Source organism: Podarcis raffonei, chromosome 8, assembly GCF_027172205.1.
Source record: "Podarcis raffonei isolate rPodRaf1 chromosome 8, rPodRaf1.pri, whole genome shotgun sequence".
NCBI classification, from domain to species: domain Eukaryota; kingdom Metazoa; phylum Chordata; class Lepidosauria; order Squamata; family Lacertidae; genus Podarcis; species Podarcis raffonei.
The window spans coordinates 90,467,461-90,489,967 of NC_070609.1; the positions used below are offsets into that span (position 1 = coordinate 90,467,461).

Below are 22,507 nucleotides of genomic sequence, written 5' to 3' on the forward strand. Positions count from 1 at the left end.
CCCATTGTCTTGCTTACCTGTCTTTTGGGCATATTTGTGCATGAATAGAGTGAGCCTGTGACCTCGATTCAGGAACTAAAGTATTAACCATCACAAAAGAATGTCCAGGCTGCCCAGGTAATGCAATGTGACCATTGTCAGGCATCCTGGTAGGCGGGAGTTCTATTGTAGACCGCCTCCTTCTGTGAAGCATGTATGTTTTAGGTGGGTGGTCTTGGGGGTGGGCAATTTCAAAAGTCTATATAAGGGCTTGCGCACCATTGTTCAGGGTTCTCCTCCCTCCTGCGTGAGCACCCTGTTGCAACCGTTTAATAAAGATCAGGCTTACTAGTTGCTTTGCTTCTCAATATTCTCTGGTTGGCCTCTGTTATTTTCTCCTATCGATAGGGAACCCACCTAAGGACTCTACATGGGCTCTTGGGTACCTTAATAGGGAAAGGGAGAAGTTTTTTCTTATAACATTGTATAAAGCATTTACTCATAAATGATATATAAAAATCAGCTCTTATATATTATTACCATGAAAACAGGTATATACAACAACAAATATAGGTTGCTTATTCAGTTATCTCTTTAAAACTATGCATTAACAAATATTTGTTAAGATACACCTGCTGGTACACTCTCTCTCTTCCCCATCCCAACATATTTTCCAACTTTTATCATCTTTCTGGTGCTATGCATTTTAATATGAATTTTTTTGCTGGTGACTCCTCCTAAGAATCCTGGAAATTGTAGCTTTTTGGTCTCTGTGAGGGGTAAACGACAATTCCCATGATTTTTGGGGAACGTCAAATATTTGGATATTTGATGCGTATGCAGCCTACCTATTTGTTACACTTTTGCTATTTTTAATTATCTACAATGTATTTCATTTATCAAAAAAGGAATACCTACTGTAATCTGCATTTACTGTATTAAGAACAGTCCCATTTTTAAAATCACAATTGAGAGAAGTACGTATGAAACTCGGAAATTCCAGGAATAGACTCTCTATCCTTTTCATAACTCTGTTCTCTCTCGCTCCTCACACGTGGTACGCGCTTAGCCTCGCGTCGCCCGTTCACTGCGCGCTGACGTCACGCCCGCGCCACGCCTGCGCACTGTGTCGGCGCGGGTAAATTAAAAGCGGAGAAGCGGCGCTTGTGAGGGGGAAATGGTTGCCGGCTGGGAAGTGTGAGTCGGTGGCTGACTCCGCGCCGCGGGGGGAAGGTGAGTTAAGGGCAGCTAGGCGGGTAATTAAAGGTCGGCGTAAGGCAAAGCAGGCCGCGGCCGCCTCAACTTGCCCCACTTTCGGAGGCGCCTTCGCGGGGGGGGGGGGCGGCGGCGGGCGGGAAAGAGGCTCTGTAAGAAGCTGGTCGCTGATTGGCCGACACTGGAAAGGCTTGGCCAATAGGGAGCGGAGAAGTGCGCGATGGAGGACTTTTGAAAGGAGCGACGTTGATTGGCGGGAGCAAGCGTCGCCCGAAGGCCGCTTATTGGTCGCCCCGCCGCGGGAGCGAGAGCCGGAGCGGCGGGAGAAGAGATCCCTGGAGGCGCGGAGCTGCGCCTTCCCCTGGCGGGGACGCGCACGGGCCTCGCGCCGGCGGAATCGTGGCTGCTGGAGGGGGGCCCGGGTCGTGGCGCCTCGCTGGGAGGCCGCCTGCTGCCCGTCTTCGTGATTTAAGGCTCTGGCCTGGGCAGCTTCCAAGCAGCCTCTCTCAAACTTGGGTCCCCAAACGTTGCCGGGCTACAACTCCCATCACCCCTGACCACTGGTCCTGGGAGGGATGGGAGTTGGAGTCCACCAACAGCTCGGGACCCAAGTTTGAGAGAGGCTCGCTTGTGGTCACCTTTGTCTAGGGAAAATTGGGGGAGCGACTGGGAGCTCCCAGTTACTCCTGCTGCTGGTGGATGGAGCATATAGATAGAGGTGAGCGGTCGGAAGAGTGTACTTGGGCTTTTGAAAAAGCTTTTGGCCAAGTGCCTTACCAAAGGCTGCTGAGAAATCTTGGCAGTCACAGAATAAGAGAGGTCCTGTTGCGGATCAGGAATTGGTTAAGTGCAGGAAGCAAATAGTCGGAATACATAGGCTGTTCTCCAAGTAGAGGGATGTAGAAAGCGGAGATCCCCAAGGCTTGGTGCTGGGACCTGTGCTTCTTTACTTCATAAATGATGTAGAGTTTGGACTGATCAGTGAGGAGGCCAAGTTTCCGGATGACACTAAATTGTTTAGAGAGGTTAAATCAAAGAGATTGTAAAGACTTCCTGAAAGGACCTCTAAGCTGAGGGCAGTAAAAATAGGAAATACAGTTCATTATAAAAAAACACAAGCTGCTGCATGTTGAAGCAAAAAATTAATTTCATGTACATGCTCATAGAGTCTGAAATGGAGGTGATGGACCAGGACTGAGACCTTCCATTGAGCTATCCACCATGACCCCAAGACGCTGGCCAGTATGCAGCAGCAGTAGAAAAGGCAAATTCCATTATTTACGTATTAAATTTGTCAGTCACTTTATCTTGCCTACAGAAACCTAAAGTAACCAAATAAAGATACAATAATTCCCACATAGATACATTAAAACCATTGCAACTGCCTGGCAGGCAAAAAGAGAAAAGTGTCTTCTTTTTTACGCCATCTGGTGGAAAGTCGAGGGGGAGGGGGCTAAATTGGCTGTACCAGGCAAGGAGTTCTAAGCCTGGGTGCAGCCAGGGAGGGACACCCACCCCCGAATTCCTACCAGCCATACCTCAAGTGCAGAACATGGAAAATACCCTTTTCCCTGAATTTAATTCAGTTGTATTTTGGAAGTTGAACGAATCCGTTCCGGAAGTCAGTTCGACTTCCAAGATGTTTGAAGCCCCGTCACACGTTCAGCTTCCAAAAATAGTTTGACAACCGGAACAGTCACTGGGTTTGTGGCATTCAGAAGCCAAAACGTTCGAGAACTAAGCTGTTCAAAAACCAAGGTACAACTGTATGTGATCCAAGTTTCATACTGGAGAAGATGGTATTTCAGGTATCCTGGCCCTAAAGTGTGAAAAAGAACCCTTTTCTTGCCCACATCATAGGCTCCAATGAGTTACTTTAGGGAACCTATTTTAGCCCAAGGACTCCTTTCTCTCAAGGGCAGCCTTCCAGTGATGGGCACAGGTGGGAGTCAAGAAGTAGGTGAGTCCAGAGAGGGGAAAGTGAGTGTAGCAATGTGACTATATCCTGTGCAGTAGGCTACACTCCAGCTACATAAAATCCAGAGGTTTGCGCAGAAACACATTTCTAGGCAGGCAAAACCACTCAAAGAGGGCATAGAGCAGGAGTGCTGAGGCATGAAAGACATTAAACCAGTACTTTTAATTGTGGTAAGAAATGAACTGGAAGCCAATGCAACTGTTGTTACCAAGGAATTGTAGATCTCATTAGCTGTTGTTTCCCTCCTAGCAACAATGAGTGCCTCAACGCCGCAGTCTGTTGGCTCTAAAGGAAATGCCTCTTTCGACAGTGTGTTTGTGTCCCCTGGCACTAGGCGGCAGCCTCTTAGTGCCTCAGGCACCCCTGTGCTGGAAAACTGCCCTGGGAATGATGATGAGCAAGAGAGGAAGCAGCGTCGGCGCTCCAGGGTGGTTGACTTGCAGTTTAGCACCGAGTCGCCTCTGTTTATAAAGTCCCCGTCCAACAAGTAAGTGTGGTTTGCGCAAGCATTGATATTGTGTGTGTGTGTGTGTGTGTGTGTGTGAGAGAGAGAGAGAGAGAGAGAGAGAGATTTATTGCTATACTACACTGCTTTGCTTATTGCTTTGTTTTAGGCAAGCAGAAACATCATTGCCAGCAATTCCACAACTGTCAAATGCCCAAATTGCAGATCATTATTCCACATGCATCAAACTTTCAACAGAAAATGTAAGTAAGTCTAGCATCTGTTCATTAACTTCAAAGACGCACCCTTATCAAGAGCTGCTCTGGCTACTACAGGCAGAACTGCTTGCATTCCATGATTTCACATAAATGTAAAAATGCTTCTGAATCTAGATTTATACCTTCAGAATACTGACCATCTTTCCTTCTGCATAGCTTATTGTACTTATACATGTTAACTAGATGGAGAATTAATGATACAAATAAAGCAAGTTTTCATAAATTTCATATCATTCAAGTGGATTGTAGAATTAGACCTTTCTTGGCACAGTATTTAGATGAACTTGTTGCAGATTCTAAGATTATTGTTTACTGTAGATTCCAGGATGAAGAATGTAGCTGTCAATAATGTCAACTTGCTGTTCCCTCTTTCAGAAAATCACCACGAAGAATGTATTTGGTTTGCACCTTATTGACTACATGACAGAAATACTCAGACAAAAGGACTCTGAACCCACCAACTTTAAGGTTAGAGGCCTTCCTGATGTGTTTTCTGTGACAGAGAATGTGCACAGAAAAGGTTGGGCTTGATCTGCATATCCACTTCTGGTAACTTTTGGAGAGTCCTGGGTTTCTTCCTACACTCTGCTTTTTTGAGGGTCATGTGTGAATGTATACGTTGAAATACTGCTATTCTTCCTAGTGTGGTCCATGCAGCAAATTTTAAAAATGCCCCCTCTGGAAAAGCTGGCTTACTGATCTACTGCAGAAAGTGAAAACTGTCTGCCACCACATTCTACCTAGCAGTACCACACATTCATTTATGGAGGATTCAGGTTGGGTTTGCCAGACTTTGAAGGGCTAGTTCCAGGTTGCCAAAAGCCATTGTGAGGGAAGATTGTTTTGACTGAGGAACAACCAGGCTGGAAAGGAATAGTTGGGTATATTTAAATAATGGCTACTATTCCTGACAGTTGGGCCAATCTAATCAACCTTAGTTTGTCTTCGTACCCTTTTCAGCTTGAGACAAAAGCCCAGAGGGCAGGTGGAAAGTCTGGGAAGCCAGGCAAAGAAAAGGAAGCTTTTTCTTATCTTGTTGACAAGTAGTCTGTAGGTTCATAGTAGCCCACTCAAAGCTTAGTTCCACTCTCTTAACTTCTTTCTTAACATTCCCCCTTACAGGTAGCAGCTGGTACCCTGGATGCCAGTGCAAAGATCTATGCAGCAAAAGTTGATGCTGTCCATGCAGATGTTTACAGAGTTCTTGGAGGGCTGGGAAAACAGCCTGCTGCTGCAGAGCCTGTGGATGGTCAGGATACAGGTGTGTTGCTTAACACGATGAGCTGAGCATGGGATTTGGAATAGCACGTGTGGGGAAGCACAGCTGTAGGCAGGGATGTGGGGTGGGAAAAAATCTGTTTCATTAGTACCTATGAATGGATGTCAAACAAGATAAGGCAAGCTTGGAACTTGCAAGTTCTAATTAATATATTTCATATGATTATGAGTCAACATATGCGAAGTTATTTAGGTAACTGAAATCTGTTACTAGTTTTTAGTGTTTAAAAACAAAGAATAGTATGCACTGCCTTAATGCTGTTTACCTGAAACAGTATTAAGGCAGTACATACTATTGCCCGTCTTTGGATTTTTACAAATATTTCAGTAAAAGATTATACATAATAAAATGTTAAAGTGTGCTTTAATTTCTCCCCTCACATATATCTGGTCTAATACTTGTGCTGTGTTGAGACTAAAACATACCATTTTTTGTTGTTGCTTTACTAAAAAGAAGTAAACTAAACATGCTAAATTAGATTACTAACTGGGGCATCAGAAACGCTTACAATGGAAGCTATAAATAGAATATTCTCTGAGAAAATTTCAATTTAAAATTTCCCAGATCCACATCACTATTTGTGAGACACACAGTCCCAGATCAGTTCTCAGCATCTCTAGTTTTTGTTTTTAAACGAGTGGGATTTGTCTTCAACCACACAAATGTCAACTTTTTATTGGTATCCACCATATAAACCGACATTCACCCTCGATAATTAATTGGTATCCCTTATGGTGTCTCCTTTCTGGGAAAGCCTTCACAGCCTTGTGTCTCCAATACATTGCCTCTGGTTTTTTGTTTTATTTTGAATGGGAGGTTGAATAACATCCAACCCACCAAAGACTTTGTATTTGCAAGCAGCTCAACGTACCTGTGTCAAAAAATCCTTTCATACTTGTGTTCTCTTCCCTGCATTTGTCAGTAGGTACAAGTATAAATCTCATGTCATGAAAGTGATTTGCAATATTTTTTTTGAGATAGTCAAAGCATAATTGAAGAGATGGGAAGATCCATTTGTGTAAAGGAACAGGAGAGATTATTTCTTTCTCACCTGTAAATGATGCAAGATAGCAGAACAGTTGGACTTTGTAACTGAGCAGCACTGGAAAGTACTTGCACCTGGATGATGATGATGATGATTACCTTGAGTTGTGACCATTCTTGTAGGTGGAGGGGTTGTGGATTCTGAGAGTTCCAAAACACGTCTGAGCAAGAGGAAGCACCAGTACAAAACTATTGAACGGAATCTGAATAACATTAATATCTCCGATGAAGATCATAGGTGTGAGGTGAGAGAACCTGCTCCGAAGGACATTTCTCAAACACCCCCTTCCTAAAGTAGTTGGTTGACTATCTGCCTACAGCATCTGCTGGGAGAATAGTTGGAGACATTAGAGCAGAAATCTGGGTGGTAGAGGAACAGCATGTTCATCTTTGTTCGTCAGTTCATTACAACTCTCCTGTGTTCCTGTTGGGATCCATCCTTTTCATAGAATCATAGAACTGTAGAGTTGGGAGGGGCCTAGAGGGTCATCTAGTCCAACCCCCTGCAGTGCAGGAATTTTAGCCCCTTTAGGGAGTGAAATGTTATTCCACTGTTCTAAGTCTGGCATACAGCTGCACACAATGTGTAGAGTATCTGACAGAGTGAGAAGTTAGTGCTTTCTTGCCCATGGGCAGAGCAAGTTCACAGTCTGGAGAGTGGAACTGGGTTGGTATCAAGGACCAGTGGCTTAAGCTCCCTTGACACACAGAAAGGAGCTGTGGGGCCAATGTCCGTGCATGAAGTCTGGATGTATGCAGGGGAAAGCCTATCTACGGATATCTAAGCGCATAGACTTCCACAGGAGCTGGAATCCTGCACCATTAGGTTCCAGCTAGTGTGGAAAGCATATAGAGTTTTATGTGTTCCCATGCAGCCTGTGATCTTAAGGTGACCTCAGACCATTTTCTACATGGGACGTGAAGGCTAGCATAACATGGTCAGCGGTGGGGGGGGGGTATTTGGTGGGGGGGGTAAGGAAGCCCTGCCCTGTATAATGGATCACATTACATGGTGCATGGACACCATTTGAATCACAATGCCCATCAACTTTGGGGTGTTCCGGCCCCCTCAAATAATTTATTGGGGGGGGTGAAGACTGCTCAGTTCCTAGGAGTTGGCTCCTATGAATGTGGTTGTATGCTTTGTAAATTGTTGTAAACTGCCCTAAGACCTTAGGATGGAGGGCAAGTACCAAATTATTATTATTATTATTATTATTATTATTATTTACCAATTGAAGCTATAGATGAGAAATCTATAGTTAAGGTGAGAAATCAGTTGAGTCCATTTTTAATTAATGGAGGCAAATCTTAATTTTTAGGGCTCAGCAAAGGATGCTTTTGTTTGTCCTTTGTTGTACTAGGAAGATAAAATATTTGAAGACCTAGTAAAGCATAGGACCTTTTTGTCTATAATGGTAGGTTCTTGCACTTCCTATAATATTTCAAAATGTGTTGCTGCATATTGAGATATATATTTTTGATCACTTAGGCAGTCAGTTGTATTACTTAATCACTGAAGAGGCTTGATGTAAAAAATACCTTATGAGTAAAACCATGTGCCTTTTTGCTGTGGTGGGTGGAAGAGGGATGAGAAGTGAGGAGGGAATATTTGGTGGCTTCTGTTTCCTTCCCTTGATGTGTTTAGCTTTACATGACATACTCCTGGGAACATGCTTGGGGACAGAGCCTGGAGCCTTTGCTACTGGTCCAAACAGTGAATGTTAAGCAACATCTGCAAAGTTTCATTGAACTTGATATTTGAACCTGAGCTGCTGTTATTTCCCCCCACCTCCACCCAACCAGGTTGATCCCATGTTCCAGAGAACAGCAGCCTCCTTTGATGAGTGCAGTACGGCTGGTGTTTTCCTCACTATGCTTCACGTACACAACTTTCTCAGTGAAGTTCTGTTTGATTCCATGGTCATCCCCCTGCCTTCTTCTACGACTGCCGAGCTGCCGACATCTTCTCATGTGAAAGTGACAGGCTTAAAGTGTAGGTGCTAACAGTTGCTAACTCTCAATCTTCTTCTAGGTGCAGTAATGTTTCATTTTGAGTAGGCTGAGAACCAAGCCAGGATAGGATAGGTGGGATCACACATATATTGAGACCTTTCCACTTTGCAGTGATAGAGGAGTCATGCTGCTTTGCCTCTGGAGGCAGAGCAAGTGAGTGTTCACAGGAGCTAAGCTTTATAAAGAAAGAGATGCCTGCAGGGCAAAAGGAGGCTTGACACCACCTCTTCTTTCTACTTGGATTTGGTAGGGAGTGGGGAATGTTTGCTTCACTTAGTGTCCTGGAGAAGAGATACCATGGGCCAGGCTCCAAAAATGAGCTTACCCTCAACAGAAGGCTCTCTTTTGTCCATCCTTTGCAAGCATCAAAGGAGCAGCAGCTGTGGGTACAGCAGGTGCCTGTCTCCTAGAAATCTACAGGGAGTAGAAACTAAAGGAATGGAAGGTTGGGGAGACATGGTACCAAGCCCCCTGATACCAGGGCCTCAGCCAAGTTACCAGTGATCAAGGATATAAATTGCTATTAGTAGTGCAAGGAATAGGGGCCTATCAAGATCACTCATGAGTTCTCTTCGTCCAGAGTTCTCATCTGTGGGGGAGCATGGTAGCATAAAGGGGGGGCGGTTATGGCTTGGAATCTCCAACTCCTCTCTTCTTGTCTTCCTTTCTAGCCATCCTTCTGCAGTGTGCTGAAAAGCGCCCCATCTGCCCTTCATTGGCTGGCTTCTTATTTACCCAGTGGGACAGTGAAACCCATAATGAGGTATATCAAGCTGGCCATCACAGTGAATTAAGTGAACTGGTCACACAATGGGGGGATTCAAAGCTATTTCAGTTTCTAGCCCATAATTGCCTGCATTTCATGGTGGTTGTGTTTTTTTTTAAAAAGTTTCTGAAGCTTCATTGCCAACCACTTGCTCTTGCAGGCAGAGGTACCTATAGCCTCACAGTTGCACATTGCTATTACATTGAATAGGTGACATCTGGAATCTGATATTTACAGGATACCCTGAAAACATATATGTTTGGGTGCTTAGTATAAAAGCACCATATTTTAAAATGTTCTTCATATCTTCATGTTCACCATGTGGGCATGGTAGCTTTATGAATGCGATTAGTCATTTGCCTTATCTATATAGCTGGCCTACATGTCTATATAGGTCAACTAACTTTTGTGTCAAATTGTGACAAATTCCTTGGCCACTGAGGAAGATCTTTTGGAGACTGAAGCGAGTTTTGTTTCTACTTCAGATTGATGTATAGGCATCATTTTGGGTGGATGAGATGTATATTGTATTTTAGTAATCTTATTTTTGTTGCCTATTCTTGTTTGTGGGATTAAAATGCATTTTGTTCTTGTATACATTTTAGCAGCTATTCATATATTCCCCCCTTTCTCTGTTGAAGTCACACAAATTATACACTAATTCCGTTGTCAGTTTTCTCTCTGCCTCCAAAAGGATTTTCCTTTTACATTTTCTTTTCTTTTCAGTCAGTGGCTGCTTTGTTGGATAAATTTAAGAAGAGTGACCAGGCATTTGACGTCAATGCAGAGATTGATAGTGACCCTGGAGACTATTCTGAGGACCCAGCAGAGAACGATTTTGATGCCGACATCCCGGCCGAGACGGTTGAGAAGGACCTTAGCGAGTTCTCCGAAAAGTTGGAGTTATGTAGACAAACACCAGGAATGTTGAGGTATGTTGAGGAAGGTTTGTGTGGGAATGAGGCCTTTTGTGTGGTGGTGTCTACCCTCTGGAACTCCCATCAAATAGACATGGTCACTCTTGTGTTTTAGCACCTGTTGAAGATCTCGTTCTTTCAACAAGCCTTCCAAATCCCCTTGAGTATTAGAATTGGATTTGAAGTTTTGGAGAATTGTTTTATAATCCATACCACTGCTCCTTCAAGAAAATAATTTCCAGCCTTATGCCTCCAGTATATGTCCTCTGCTTTACTGCATGGAACGTTTCAGAAATCTCAACTCATTCAGCGAGGTTGAGCATGTCTCCCATTACCTGTTAAGTGATCCCTTATACAAGGCACACAAGTCTTGTAGCCTCCAATCTCTGTCAGGCAGACCCATTGTGATCTCTGTATTGCTTGCAGGCTAAGATGTATTCATTACCATCCAAATAGCCAGATTTACTCTGGCACAAAGAAAATTAGCCAGGTTCCAAAAACGGGAGGGGGGCAGGGAGTGGGATTTGCTTTTGTCTTATTATATTTTAACATTTTTATATTTTATTGTAGAGGGATAATGTGGGATTGGGTGTGTGTTCTGTTGTATATATCTGTCTGCTGAACTGAAATGCCTTTTTTGTTTGTATTGTGTTGGCCTATGGCTTTACATTCAGTTAAGAGTGGATTTCAGAGGTTTATGAAACTATGTATTATGTGTTTTACTCTGAATGTTTTTCTTCATTGTGAAATCACTTCAGGATGCTTCACAGGCAACAATTCATAAAAATAATTAAAATGGTGGGGAGAATAAAAAAAAACCTTTGAGGAAGCTTTACAAATAGAATAAAATCCTGGTGAGAATGAATAAAACTGGTGACTTTTATAATCAGGCGTGTGTATGTACTTCTTCCAGAAAAGAAGTGGTTCCCCTGGGGGAAGGAGATGTCAGGTCCATGTCGCTTCATTTGTCCCTGAAGCCCAGCGAATATTCTTACTTCAGCCCCCGAACCATGTCCATGTGGGCAGGCCCAGAGCACTGGCGGTTCAAGCCTCACCATAAAGGTAAGGCTGTGAAGGGAGTCATGGCAGTTTATTCCCTGGCTTTCTGCTTGCATATTGACCTACAGCTTTATAGGTCCTGTGTAGAATTTGGAAATGCAAGTCTTCTCAGAACATGAAATCCACAGTTCATGCCTCTTCAGATGTGACTCAGTCAAAGCAAAGCATTGTCAAAGCTTATCCTGACCCTCAAATTAGGTTTGAGAGTTCCAAGGTGAGGTGGTATGCAGTAGAGATTGCCAAAAGACAACTGAGGCGATATTCAACATTTTAGGAAGTGCACTCTGAAACAAGCAGCAGCACCAAATAATAAACTCTTGTTAACCTTCTGTAGCAGATCCAGCAACATCTTCCACTCAGTTGCTTCTACTCACTCTTCACAGGTGATGCCAACCCTGAGAAAGCAAACAAAAGAAAGGCTGCAAAAAAAGTATTTGAGATAAACTTTGAAGATGAGATTGATTTTGAGCCTTACTTCTGCAAAACAAGGGTATGTTTTTAACTCTTGATAGGGGCGTGTATGTGGGTGGTTGTTACACAAGATATTACTAGCTTTAAAAACAGTTTTTAAAATATTTTATACAATAAAGGATAGGTCTTGTCAACTGCTGTTACCCATTACAACTTTGGAGAAGTCCCATGTTAGGAGAAGACAAGCCTTTGAATACAACATGTTGAGGACAGTCAGCAGTAGGAGACGGCAACTAGAGCAATGTTGGTGGAAAACTCTAAATGAGTCTGACAGAACACGGGCTAGAACCCCTTTGAAGACCTACTCTGTGGCAGTGCAGGCAGTGAAAAAGTATTTCTCTCTCTCTGCCTCCATTGCATCAGCAAGGAACTGTTCAGTGGAGCTGTTTCAAGTGATCAGGGGTCTTTTACAAAGGCCCATGTCATAATTTAGACCACTTGACAGCTCTCTGTGAACAAGTTGCTCAGCACTTTGCTGACTAAATTGCTCAAATCTGTTATGACTTGGACACTATAGTTGATACAGGTCCAGTGGGTGTAACTTTGGCCTCTGCTTCTCCAGTGTTAATGGATACTTTTCAGTTTATGTAGCCTGAGGATGTAGACAAGGATCCTTGAAAATGTGAGAGCTACTGCATCTATTCTGGATTCTTGCCCTTCCTGACTCATCAAAAGGGCCAGTGGGGGACTGGCTGGGAGGGTGGAGGGAGTGGTCAAATGCCTCTTTACAACAAGGCTGCCTTCCAGCACACCTAAAGGAGACAGTTATAAGACCTCTGTTGAAAAAGCCCTCCCTGAATCCCACCGTATTGGATAATTATTGGCCAGTCTCCAAAATACCATTTAATACCATTTGGGGGCAAGGTACTGAAGTGTCTGATGGCTTCTCAGCTCTAGGGGTTTCTGGAAAAGACTGATTATCTAGACCCATTTTAGTTTGGTTTCAGGCCTGGTTATGGGACAGAGACTGCTTTGGTCTCCTTGGTGACTGCTTTATGCCAGGAACTGGGCGGGAGGAGTTCTGGACCTCTTGGTGGTTCTTGTGCCATCAACCATGATATCCTTCTGGACCACCTTGCTGGGATAGAACTTGGAGGCACTGTTTTACAGTGACTGTTCCTTCCTGGAGGGGGTGAACCCAGAAGGTGGTGCTGGGGAACTTCTGTTTGACACCTTGGCCATTGGCCTGGAGAGCCCCTGAGAATCCTGTTCTGTCCTCTGTGCTATTTAACACTTAGGTGAAACCTCTGGGAAAGTTTGTCCAGAGTTTTGGGGTTTGGTGCTGATGACACCCAGCTCTTATTTCTCCTTTCCACCTAAATCCAAAGAAGCTGTCTTGGTTCTAAACCAGTGTTTTGGAAAGTGTGGCTCTGGGTGACAGCGTTTGAAAATTTCCATTATAAATTAAGAACTCGTAGCATAGCTTATAAGCAGCCTTGACTTGATAAGTGTATAATAATTATGCATTCTTTTTTATATAATCGGAGTAGGTCTAAAATTCAAGCCAGTTGAATCAATGCAGGGACTGCAGTTTTGAGGAAATATCTCCAGATTACTTTTCCTACCTTTTGCAACATTTGCTCTTGCCTTCTTAGCTCACAGACTATTGGTGTGTTGTCCTACACCATTGATTTCCAAACTGCAGTGCTAAGGTACTACAGGAGGTGCTGAAGTGTGTATTGATAAACGAAAGCATATGCAAATCAGATTTGCTTCCAGTGCCAAGTATAAACTTCAGGTTTAGAAAGGTGATATTTGGATGGGAGTGCTTGATTTTTCTGTGTGCTTCTGCTTTTCTCAAACAGGCAGCTACTACTCTGTCCAAGTCAACCCTTGAAAGTCAAAACAAGAAAAGCAAAACTCTTCCTGCAGACTTCCGCTATGATCCAGACAACCTCACCCGCCTCTTCCTTAAGCCAGCCAATAGGGTAAGCTTTCTCAATTCCATGCCTTGCCTCCCCGTGTCATTACAGTGGTACCTCTGGTTACGTACTTAATTCGTTCCGGAGGTCCGTTCTTAGCCTGAAACTGTTCTTAACCTGAAGCACCACTTTAGCTGACGGGGCCTCCCGCTGCTGCCGTGCTGCTGCTGCACGATTTCTTTTCTCATTCTGAAGCAAAGTTCTTAATCCAAGGTACTATTTCTGGGTTAGCAGAGTCTGTAACCTGAAGCGTATGTAACCTGAAGTGTATGTAACCCGAGGTACCACTGTACTGCAGTTTCAGCTTTGTTTGCTTATCAGTCGGCTGCTCTGGGCAGAAGGGCGTGCTGAGGCAATTTCTGGAGTGAGTGTGTTTTAGTTTAATGTTCTTTCCCATCAGTGACTGATGTCCTAAGTCACCCAAGTCTTTGGTTTCTGCAGCTGTCGAAGGTGCCACTGCAGGGTGACTCGTCCAGTCACGACAGTGAGGTTGAAGAGTATGATTACAACAACCCCAATGACACCTCCAATTTCTGTCCTGCATTGCAGGTAAGCTGCAAAGATCAGAGAAACACTCTACTGTGGGTTGCATCCTTTCTTATATGAAGGTTTTTGGTGAGTCTAATAGAAGCTGGCTGCCAATCTGGGCAGAGAGGTTTGGCAGCCTTCCTATTGGTTAACAACCTCGGTGGCTTTTGTCAGTTCTGCCTCAGTGCAACATTATCTGAAGGACCTCAAAAGGCGCTCAAACAACTGAGGGACCCTAACTAGAATAAGGAATAATCCCACATTGTCTGGATCTCAGAAGGGGAATAATATTTTGCAACCATGGCACAGGCAGCTTCTCTAAGAGGTGTGCAAAAAAGAAGCAACAACAGACAACTTAAATATTAAAAAAATACACAGCTACATAAAAATGTTACATTAAACAAAGTTACATACCCCCCCCATATCATTTTTCTTCTGACACACCCTCCCTCTCAGCCTCTGGGTTCTCTCCCAGGGTCCAAACAAACTCTCAGCTCACTCACAAAAGTCTTAAACAAAAGAAATTCCTGGAAACTGTGGTCATTACCTTACTTTGAACAGCCTTGGCTTCCCCCAATAATCCTGGGGACTTCAGCTTAAGTGTTCTGAGAGTTATTAGCAGACCCTGTTCCCCTCACAGAGCTACAATTTCTAGATTGGTTTAACAATTATTCCCTTTTCCCAGGAAACTTTGGGAATTGTAGCTTTCTGAGGGGACTCTGGGTGTTCTATCAGTTCCTGGTACCTTTAAACTACAGTTCCCAGGATTCTTTGGGAGAAGCCAGAACTATTAAAGTGATATAAGATTTTATTTAACTAAATCGAACTCAAAGGGATGTGGGTGGCGCTGTGGTCTAAACCTAGGGCAAGCCTAGGGCTTGCCGATCAGAAGGTCGGCAGTTTGAATCCCTGCGACGGGGTGAGCTTCTGTTGTCCGGTCCCAGCCCCTGCCCACCTAGCAGTTCGAAAGCACGTTAAGTGCAAGTAGATAAATAGGTACGGCTCTGGTGGGAAGGTAAATGGCGTTTCCGTGCGCTGCTCTGGTTCGCCAGAAGCGGCTTAGTCATGCTGGTCACATGACCCAGAAGCTGTCGGCAGACAAACGCTGGTTCCCTCGGCCAATAAAGTGAGATGAACACTGCAATCCCAGAGTTGTCCGCGACTGGACCTAATGGTCAGGGGTACCTTTACCTTTTAAAATCCAACTCAGAGTAGACACATGGAGATGAACTGGCTGGAATTAGTCGTGGTCATTAACTTCAGTGAGTCTGCTCTGAGTTGGACTAGGATTGAAATTGAATACCATCTCTTGTGCTTTAAATGTTTGGGGTTGTGTTAAACTGACTTAGGTCTATTAATTTCACTGGGTAAATGTTACTAGAATACAATTAGTAACTGTATTCTGTATGTGACCTGAATGGCATAACCAATAATATTGTATGTGAAGACTTACAGCATCACTGAAACAATGGATGAAGAAGAGGGAAATAGAAACATGAGTAAATCTGGATGATATTGTTATGGTCATACGTAGTTTGGCTTACAGTGCAATCTAACCATTTTTACTTGGAAGTACGTACTTTGGGATTCACTGGGGATTTCTCCTGGGTAAGTGGGGTTAGGATTGCAGCCTTAATGAAATTTGGCTCTGTGGGCTACTTATTTTGGGAAATTCATTCCCCAATCGGTATTCGCTGTGCAACTTACAAAAGAGTAAAAACCACAAATCTGACTAAAAGAACAGCACATGATAAAATGCCAACCAAAAACATAACACCAGCTTAAGAGTTTAAAACTTCAGATATCTGAAAGCCTGGGGTGGTGATGGGCACTTTGCTATAATTTGGGTACTAGGCAAAATGGGTGCCTTCCTGGGGAGGGCATTGCACAGGTGCAGCACCACCATTTATGAAGGCTGTCTCCTAGGGTACACTTACTACTGAGAAAAGCCTCATATGTACATCTTAGCATGGGCGGGGGGGGGGGGGTGGGAGCTCCAATAGATACTTGGCTCCAAAGACATGGCTTTAAAACATGAATTAAAGCAATTTGAATTGAGCCTGGAAGCAAACAGGAAGCCAGTGAAACTGGGACTAAAACAGGAGAGATCCTACCTTCTGGTCTCCGTTGGCTCAGAGTGCAGATGCTAGACAGTTAACAGAAGCTTTTTAGCTATCCTTGGCCTCACATAGAGCAGCAACACAACCTTGACATTATCAGAGCATGGGTAATGGAGGCTAAGCTATCTGTCTGGAAGAGCCTATGAGCCTGGACTGTCTAAAGGCACTCTGCCCCCTGAATCCACTTGAGTCTCCAGTGACAATGATGGGGCTATAAACCTCCCCCAATCTGTGCGCCTGACTATTGTGGCAGAATACAACCCCTTCCACAACAGGCTGAACACTATCCTCCTGAACAGATGAACCACCCACCAACAGCACCTCTGCCTTGTTTGAACTGAGCTTCAGTCCATTAGTGCCTCCAGGCACCAATCCAGAACCACCTCCACTTCCCCTGGATGAGATGTAAAAGAGAGAAAGCTGAGCATTGTCAACATATTGATGACTCCTCACTGCAGTCCCCTGGATGACCTCATTCAGATCTCACTGGAGGGCTTTGCAAGAGCTCAGTAGAATATGTCAGTGGTTAAGCTTGCTTAAGATTATTCCATTAGCTGGCAGTGGAGTCTTTAGCAAGTGGAATGGATGACCTCATTTGTGTTCATCCACGGGAAACCTTAGAAAGCCCTTATGGAGTTGCAAACCAGTATGTCTCAAGTGGCTAAAATCTTGAGGCAGCAAAAACATCCCTTTTATGTAGTTTTATCTCTAGTTTACACAGTTATTGCTGCCTTGTAGCTGATGCATTGTCTCTGGTGGAGGAGGATACAGGAGAACTTATGGGACCTTTTTCGTATAGTACATCTAACTCTCCAGTGTCTGAAGGCGTTTGGAAATCTTCCTGCCTTCCAAAAGCTTTCATATCCTCAATATCCTCTTGGCTTGATCCAAGAGTTCCTTTTATGCCTTAGCATAAAGATGAAATCCTTGAAGATAGATTAGTTTTAGAGAGGGGTGGGGAATCTGAGTTCAAAAAGTTGGAGCAACTCTGCAGAAAAAGTTGGGGAGAGAGGGAATGTTGCTTGAATGTGTGGGTGAGGGGCGTTGCGTGTTTCCTAGCTCTCCAGCTTAACTCTGACCCTGTTTGGCTTCCCTCCCTGTCCTTTTTTTCTACTCAGGATGGTGACAGTGATGATGACGATGACGTTCCTGTGGACTTCATGGGCCAGAATGGGATGTTTGAAATGACAGCCTATCCTGCAGGAGAGGCAGGCCAGGAGAGAGAGCTCAATGGAGGCATCAATGGGAACAATATCACCACCTATGGGGAATTGAACCTGGTGGCTGAGCCACAGAAGGCAAGTACTGGTGTAGGATGCATGGCCTGCAAAGCAGCTCCTTTCTTTAAGGCTTATGTCTGTTGTGCGCTACCAGGGGGGCTGGTACACATTTCACAGGTGGCACTGGAACCTGGGTGTCTGTCTGTGGCTCATGCTATGCTACAGTTTCATTCTGCTGCTCCAGGCTTTTGTGACACTTGCTGTGTAGGCCAAGGCAGCTCTCTTTCTCTGCCACCCATTGCATAAGGCAGGGCTGGGGAGCCTCATGCTTGGGACCTGGCTGCAGCCCTCCAGCTGGCCCTCAGGACTCTTTCCAGGCCACAGCCCTCGCAGGGCTTGCTTTACACCCACCTTGGTTGTCTTTGCCCGCCTGGAATGTGGTTGGAGGATAGAGGGTGTGTGGGTGGTTGTTTAGAAATTAGGCTACTGCCCAAAGATAAAACTTACATCCATTGCTCCACCATCTTTTACTCTGCCTACACCTACCACCACATGTGGCCTCTGGAAGGGAGTGTGGCCCTCTGGATTGAAACACCTTCCCCCCCCCCGGCATATAAGGTAGTCTTGTGCCTAGATGGATCTGTCTCCTGCATGGTTCAGAGTCCTTGTGTTATGGTGGGGGTGAGAGTATATGCTTGCCAATTCCTGGTGAAGCTAGGAGGATGGAAATTTAGTTCTTTCTCCTATTGGCTGGGCTAAGAGGTAGTTGGTATTTTCGGTGCCAAGAAGATCTACGTGTTTATTCAAAATAAAAATGACGGTCACTAGCTTCCTCTGCTTCTGTGCTTTTTCTTATTGAACTCTTGGGTTTATTTAGTTTAAATAGCAAGCCCAAGGGCATAGGGAGTAGCTTGTGCCTTGATGCCATAAGGGGCAGGGTTGAAGATTTGTCTTTGTTTACTGATGCCTTCTAACTGGATGGTCTTTGGCTAGCTCTGTTTCCCTTTCTCTGCTCTTCTAGGTGAACAAGATTGATATTCAGTATGCAAAGACTGCCAAAAAGATGGACATGAAGAGGCTAAAGCAGGGCATGTGGCTGCTCCTGACGGATGCCCAGACAAATCAAACTGAGCAAGAGGTATGCAGCCCCAGGAAACCCAGAATGCCCCTGCTGTTCTTACCCAGTGATGCCTTGGCCCACTCACCATCCCAGACAGACAGGCTCTCATTCTGTTTTTATCTCAACCAGCTTTGGTGGCACTCTTAATGTCACCTGGAGCCATTTGCTTCCTTGGTTCAGCAGTACCAGCAGAAAACTGGAATTTAGGGCTGTGTGAACTCTGGACTTAAAGGCTGAATTCTGTTATCTATTTTTAAAATATCTAATTGGCTTCGCTAATCACAGGGAGGACCACAGTGCTATGCAGGGTACTAGAAATCTTACTCACCCCTCCTCCCACCCCCTAGTTCTGGCTCAGGCATGTCTTTGTAAACATAAGGATTAGAGACTTGCTGTTTTACAAAGCCAAAATTCTCATAAAGCTGAATTCTGAACTGTATGTAACTGCAGTACATCCAGGATTGCACACCTATGGCTGTATTTCATTTAATGCTGCTTTCTGCCTTTGCATTTTCCTGCAGTTGGCACACACCCTGATTTTAGGCAGAGAATCTGTCATAGCAGTAATATAATACTTAATATTTATATAGTACTTGCAGGTGTTCAAGTTGTAATCCTTCCAACAACCTTCTGAGGTAGGTAATATTAAAAGCACTGGACACATGGTACAGAAGTTTAAAACATGACAGGATCTGCTTCACAGGCTTTCAGTTTGTTTACTAGGTGACCTTTTAAGATTTCAAACTTACTTACACAGAATGAAGTCATGGAGAAAGATGCTAACTCTTCAGTCGTATCTGGTCAGAAGGTCTTCAGCAGCGTTATCAAGGATCTGTGTCACAGGTACTTCAGGTCACCAGGACTTTGTCTAGGATGCCAGGAAAAGAGACACATTTACACCCCAATCCTTTGGCTGAAGCATTGGAGCCAACCACCACAGGGGTCCATTTAAAGTGTGCTTCATATGTTGGCATTGGCCCCCAAGTTGCTGAATGTTTCTTCAATTAGTCATCAAATTTTCCTGTTTGCAAAAATAAAATAAAATAAAAATCAACCTTGAGTCACTGACATGATTGTGCTCTGCAAGTGGAATGTTGGTTGTAGAATTTAAAATCTTTTTAGAACCATGCTGTACATTCTTGCTGTGTAGCTGAGAGGATGAATTCAAAAGAAGGCATAGACTGGGATGCAGCAGGTCTTCCTGTTTTATCCCATTGCAAAATAACCCAGCTGTGAGTAGCTGTCTTGCTGGCAACCTGCTAAGGTAGTCAAGTCATAACTAGTACTGACCTAGCCTTCCACCAGAACACTAGAAGTGCAAAGTACTCTTAATAGTATGCACGTTTACCAGTTGTATTCCTAGAAGGTATGTTTAAGATTGCAGCCCAAGGCTGGAGTTGGATAATAGTTCATAAGAGAACAAAAGTGGCAAGCTTGTCTGGGTGCCAAGCTTCTGTTTCCATTTCTTTTGCTCCACTGTTGCTACTGGTCAAACAGGTTTGGTAGGTTTCTGAACAAATAGCTGCCAGATCGGTTTAGTAGGGGGAAAGTGAGTTTGTGCAATGCAAGATGTGAGCTCTCTTATTAACAAAAGCCACATTCACTCAACCCTATAAGTCATAAACCACGGTTTACTGTAAATGTTTTGGATGTGCTCCTATTTTGTTCCTATTTTGATCCTCAGGCCACAGCCTGAGCATCAGTTTACATGTCATGCTTAGCCAAGGCTCGTGGTTTGTTGCTGCTGGCCTGACAAAGAGGGAAAAGCAGGGAGTGTTATTTAGCAGCATGTAATGCTTGTTCAATGGTAGTCCATGGTTTGTGGCTTAATGTGATCATGCCCAAAGTATTTGATCTACTTCTCAGCTTGATTTTTGTCTTTCACAGACTGCCTTCCACGATGGCAAAGAACTTGTCTGCGCCACTGGCATTTGCTTGCCTCCTGCATCTGGCGAATGAAAAGGTACGTGATAAAGGCAGGAACTTGGATAACATCAAGGACAGGTTGGAGAGAAGGGGCTCTTTCTGGCCTACACAGGCAATGCAGTGATACACATCTTGGCCTTGGCAAACAAGTCCATGATATCTTCTTTTCCGCGCTGGCTGCATATGTGGAAATTTCAAAGCTTGATATGTATTTTGATCCCTGTTTCCCCTTTGTCTCCAGAACCTGAAGCTAGAAGGTGTGGAAGACTTGTCTGAAGTCTTAGTGCTGCAAGGAGATTAATGTGTGCCACTGGGGCAGAATAAGAAAATCTTGGAAAACCTAGGATGGAATTTATCTAACACACACACACACACGATCCTCATAGACTGAGGAGGCCAAAAGCAGCATCAGTACATGTTCTTGATTAAACAATTTGTGATTCCAAGACTTGAAACCATGGGAAGTCAGGAAAAGAGTGCCATTAGTGTTTTAATTCTCTTCTGAATTCTGCAAATTCCCTCTCCCACTGTCTGATTGTGATCACAGCTAAGAATTGCTAGATGTCTTCAGTTTGCTTTATTTTAACATGAGTATTTAATTCCTGTACATATAAAAACTCTCCTGTATGTCTTTTTGCTCTCTTCTTATAACCTCCTTTATCATTGAATATGAATGTACTGACATATTTGTACAAATGTGTTTTTTGTAAGTAATAAACAATGTGACCCTCCACATCATTTTGGAATTTTATTTGTGTGTGAGAAAACTGTGTAACTGGTGAACAGGCTAATACGAGTATCTGGACTCAATAGCACCAGGCCTATGCAGGAAAGTAAAAGTACATTCTCCACAACGGTCTATTGATGTTTGTTGTTAATTTCTTTTTTCTTCTAACTTGTTTTAAAAATCTTTTTCATAACAACAACAACAATAATAATAACATTTTATTTATACCAGGGTAGCTAACACCAATAAAATTACAATAAAACATAATGGGAGGGGGGACAAACAAACAAACAAAAATCCAGTTTATTAAAATACGGGTTAAAATACAATTTAAAATGCAGCCTCATTTTAATAGTAGCCCATAAATCAAAACAAAAGGGTCAGACTGAGTCCAAACCAAAGGCCAGGCAGAACAACTCTGTCTTGCAGGCCCTGCGGAAAGAAGTCAAGTCCCGCAGGGTCCTAGTCTCTTGTGACAGAGTGTTCCACCAAGTTGGGACCAGTACTGAAAAGGCCCTGGCCCTAGTTGAAACCAATCTAACTATCTTGCGGCTCGGAACTCCAAAGTGGTGTTATTTGTGGACCTTTTATATATATAAAATTTCCAATATAAAATTATACAAAGAAAACATCCAATTTATCACCAACATCATCTTTTTGGACTTCCATCAACTCGTCTGATAATTCTCCGTCTTAATCACTTCTTTCACATTCCCTAATTATTATTGCACTATAATAATAGCTTAATCTCCCTTATTATTTATACAATATTTCTACTATTAATTTTTCACAGAACTTCCTGAAAACTTACAAACGTCTGATCATTACATATACTTTTCATATAATCTGTAAATTTAGGCCAGTTTTCAGTGAATTTCTGGTCTCGCCGGTTCCGGATCCTTCCTGTTAATTTATCAAGTTCTGCGTATTCCATTAATTTCATTCTCCACTCTTCAATCATAGGTAATTCTTCTTGTTTCCATTTTTGGGCCAATAATATTCTTGCTGCTGTTACTGCATACAAAAACAACTTCCATTCTTTCTTATTGATTTCATTTCCTATTATTGCTAATAGAAATGCTTCTGGTTTCTTTACAAATGTATATTTCAACATTTTTTTTAACTCATTATATATCATTTCCCAGAAGCATTTCACTTTTTTACACTCCCACCACATATGATAAAATGTTCCCTCTTTTTCTTTACACTTCCAACATTTATTACTTACTTTATACATTTTTGCTAATTTTACTGGTGTTATATACCATCTATATATCATTTTCATCACATTCTCTTTTATTGTAGTCATGCAGTAAATTTCATTCCTTCATTCCACAATTTTATCCAATCTTTTAATTGTATATTATATCCAAAGTCTTTGGCCCAATGAATCATAACCGACTTAACCTCCTCATCCTTTGTATACCATTCCAACAGCAATTTATACATTTTAGATAAAATTTTTACATCACTGTTCAATATTTCCTGTTGATACTT

General features: G+C 43.2%; 1 protein-coding gene across 1 annotated transcript; it reads left to right on the plus strand.

Moving 5' to 3' along the window:
* The first annotated feature begins 1,759 nt into the window (after positions 1 to 1,759).
* Positions 1,760 to 21,016, plus strand: NCAPH (non-SMC condensin I complex subunit H). Its single transcript, XM_053401522.1, has 18 exons — positions 1,760 to 1,912; positions 3,422 to 3,659; positions 3,787 to 3,880; positions 4,271 to 4,363; positions 5,018 to 5,156; positions 6,342 to 6,463; positions 8,025 to 8,214; positions 8,906 to 8,997; positions 9,727 to 9,932; positions 10,831 to 10,979; positions 11,360 to 11,466; positions 13,253 to 13,375; positions 13,811 to 13,918; positions 17,136 to 17,315; positions 18,259 to 18,375; positions 19,115 to 19,200; positions 20,245 to 20,320; positions 20,525 to 21,016. The coding sequence occupies exons 1-18, from the start codon at positions 1,894 to 1,896 to the stop codon at positions 20,582 to 20,584; spliced, it is 2,199 nt and encodes a 732-aa protein (XP_053257497.1). The 5' UTR covers positions 1,760 to 1,893; the 3' UTR covers positions 20,585 to 21,016.
* Positions 21,017 to 22,507: the final 1,491 nt, after the last annotated feature.

What these genes read in the sequence shown, in the direction of transcription:
- NCAPH (XM_053401522.1), top strand. An exon ending in GTTCAAGCCTCACCATAAAG is followed by an intron (nt 10,980 to 11,359) that starts GTAAGGCTGTGA and finishes CACTCTTCACAG; the next exon opens with GTGATGCCAACCCTGAGAAA. An exon ending in TCCTTAAGCCAGCCAATAGG is followed by an intron (nt 13,376 to 13,810) that starts GTAAGCTTTCTC and finishes TGGTTTCTGCAG; the next exon opens with CTGTCGAAGGTGCCACTGCA.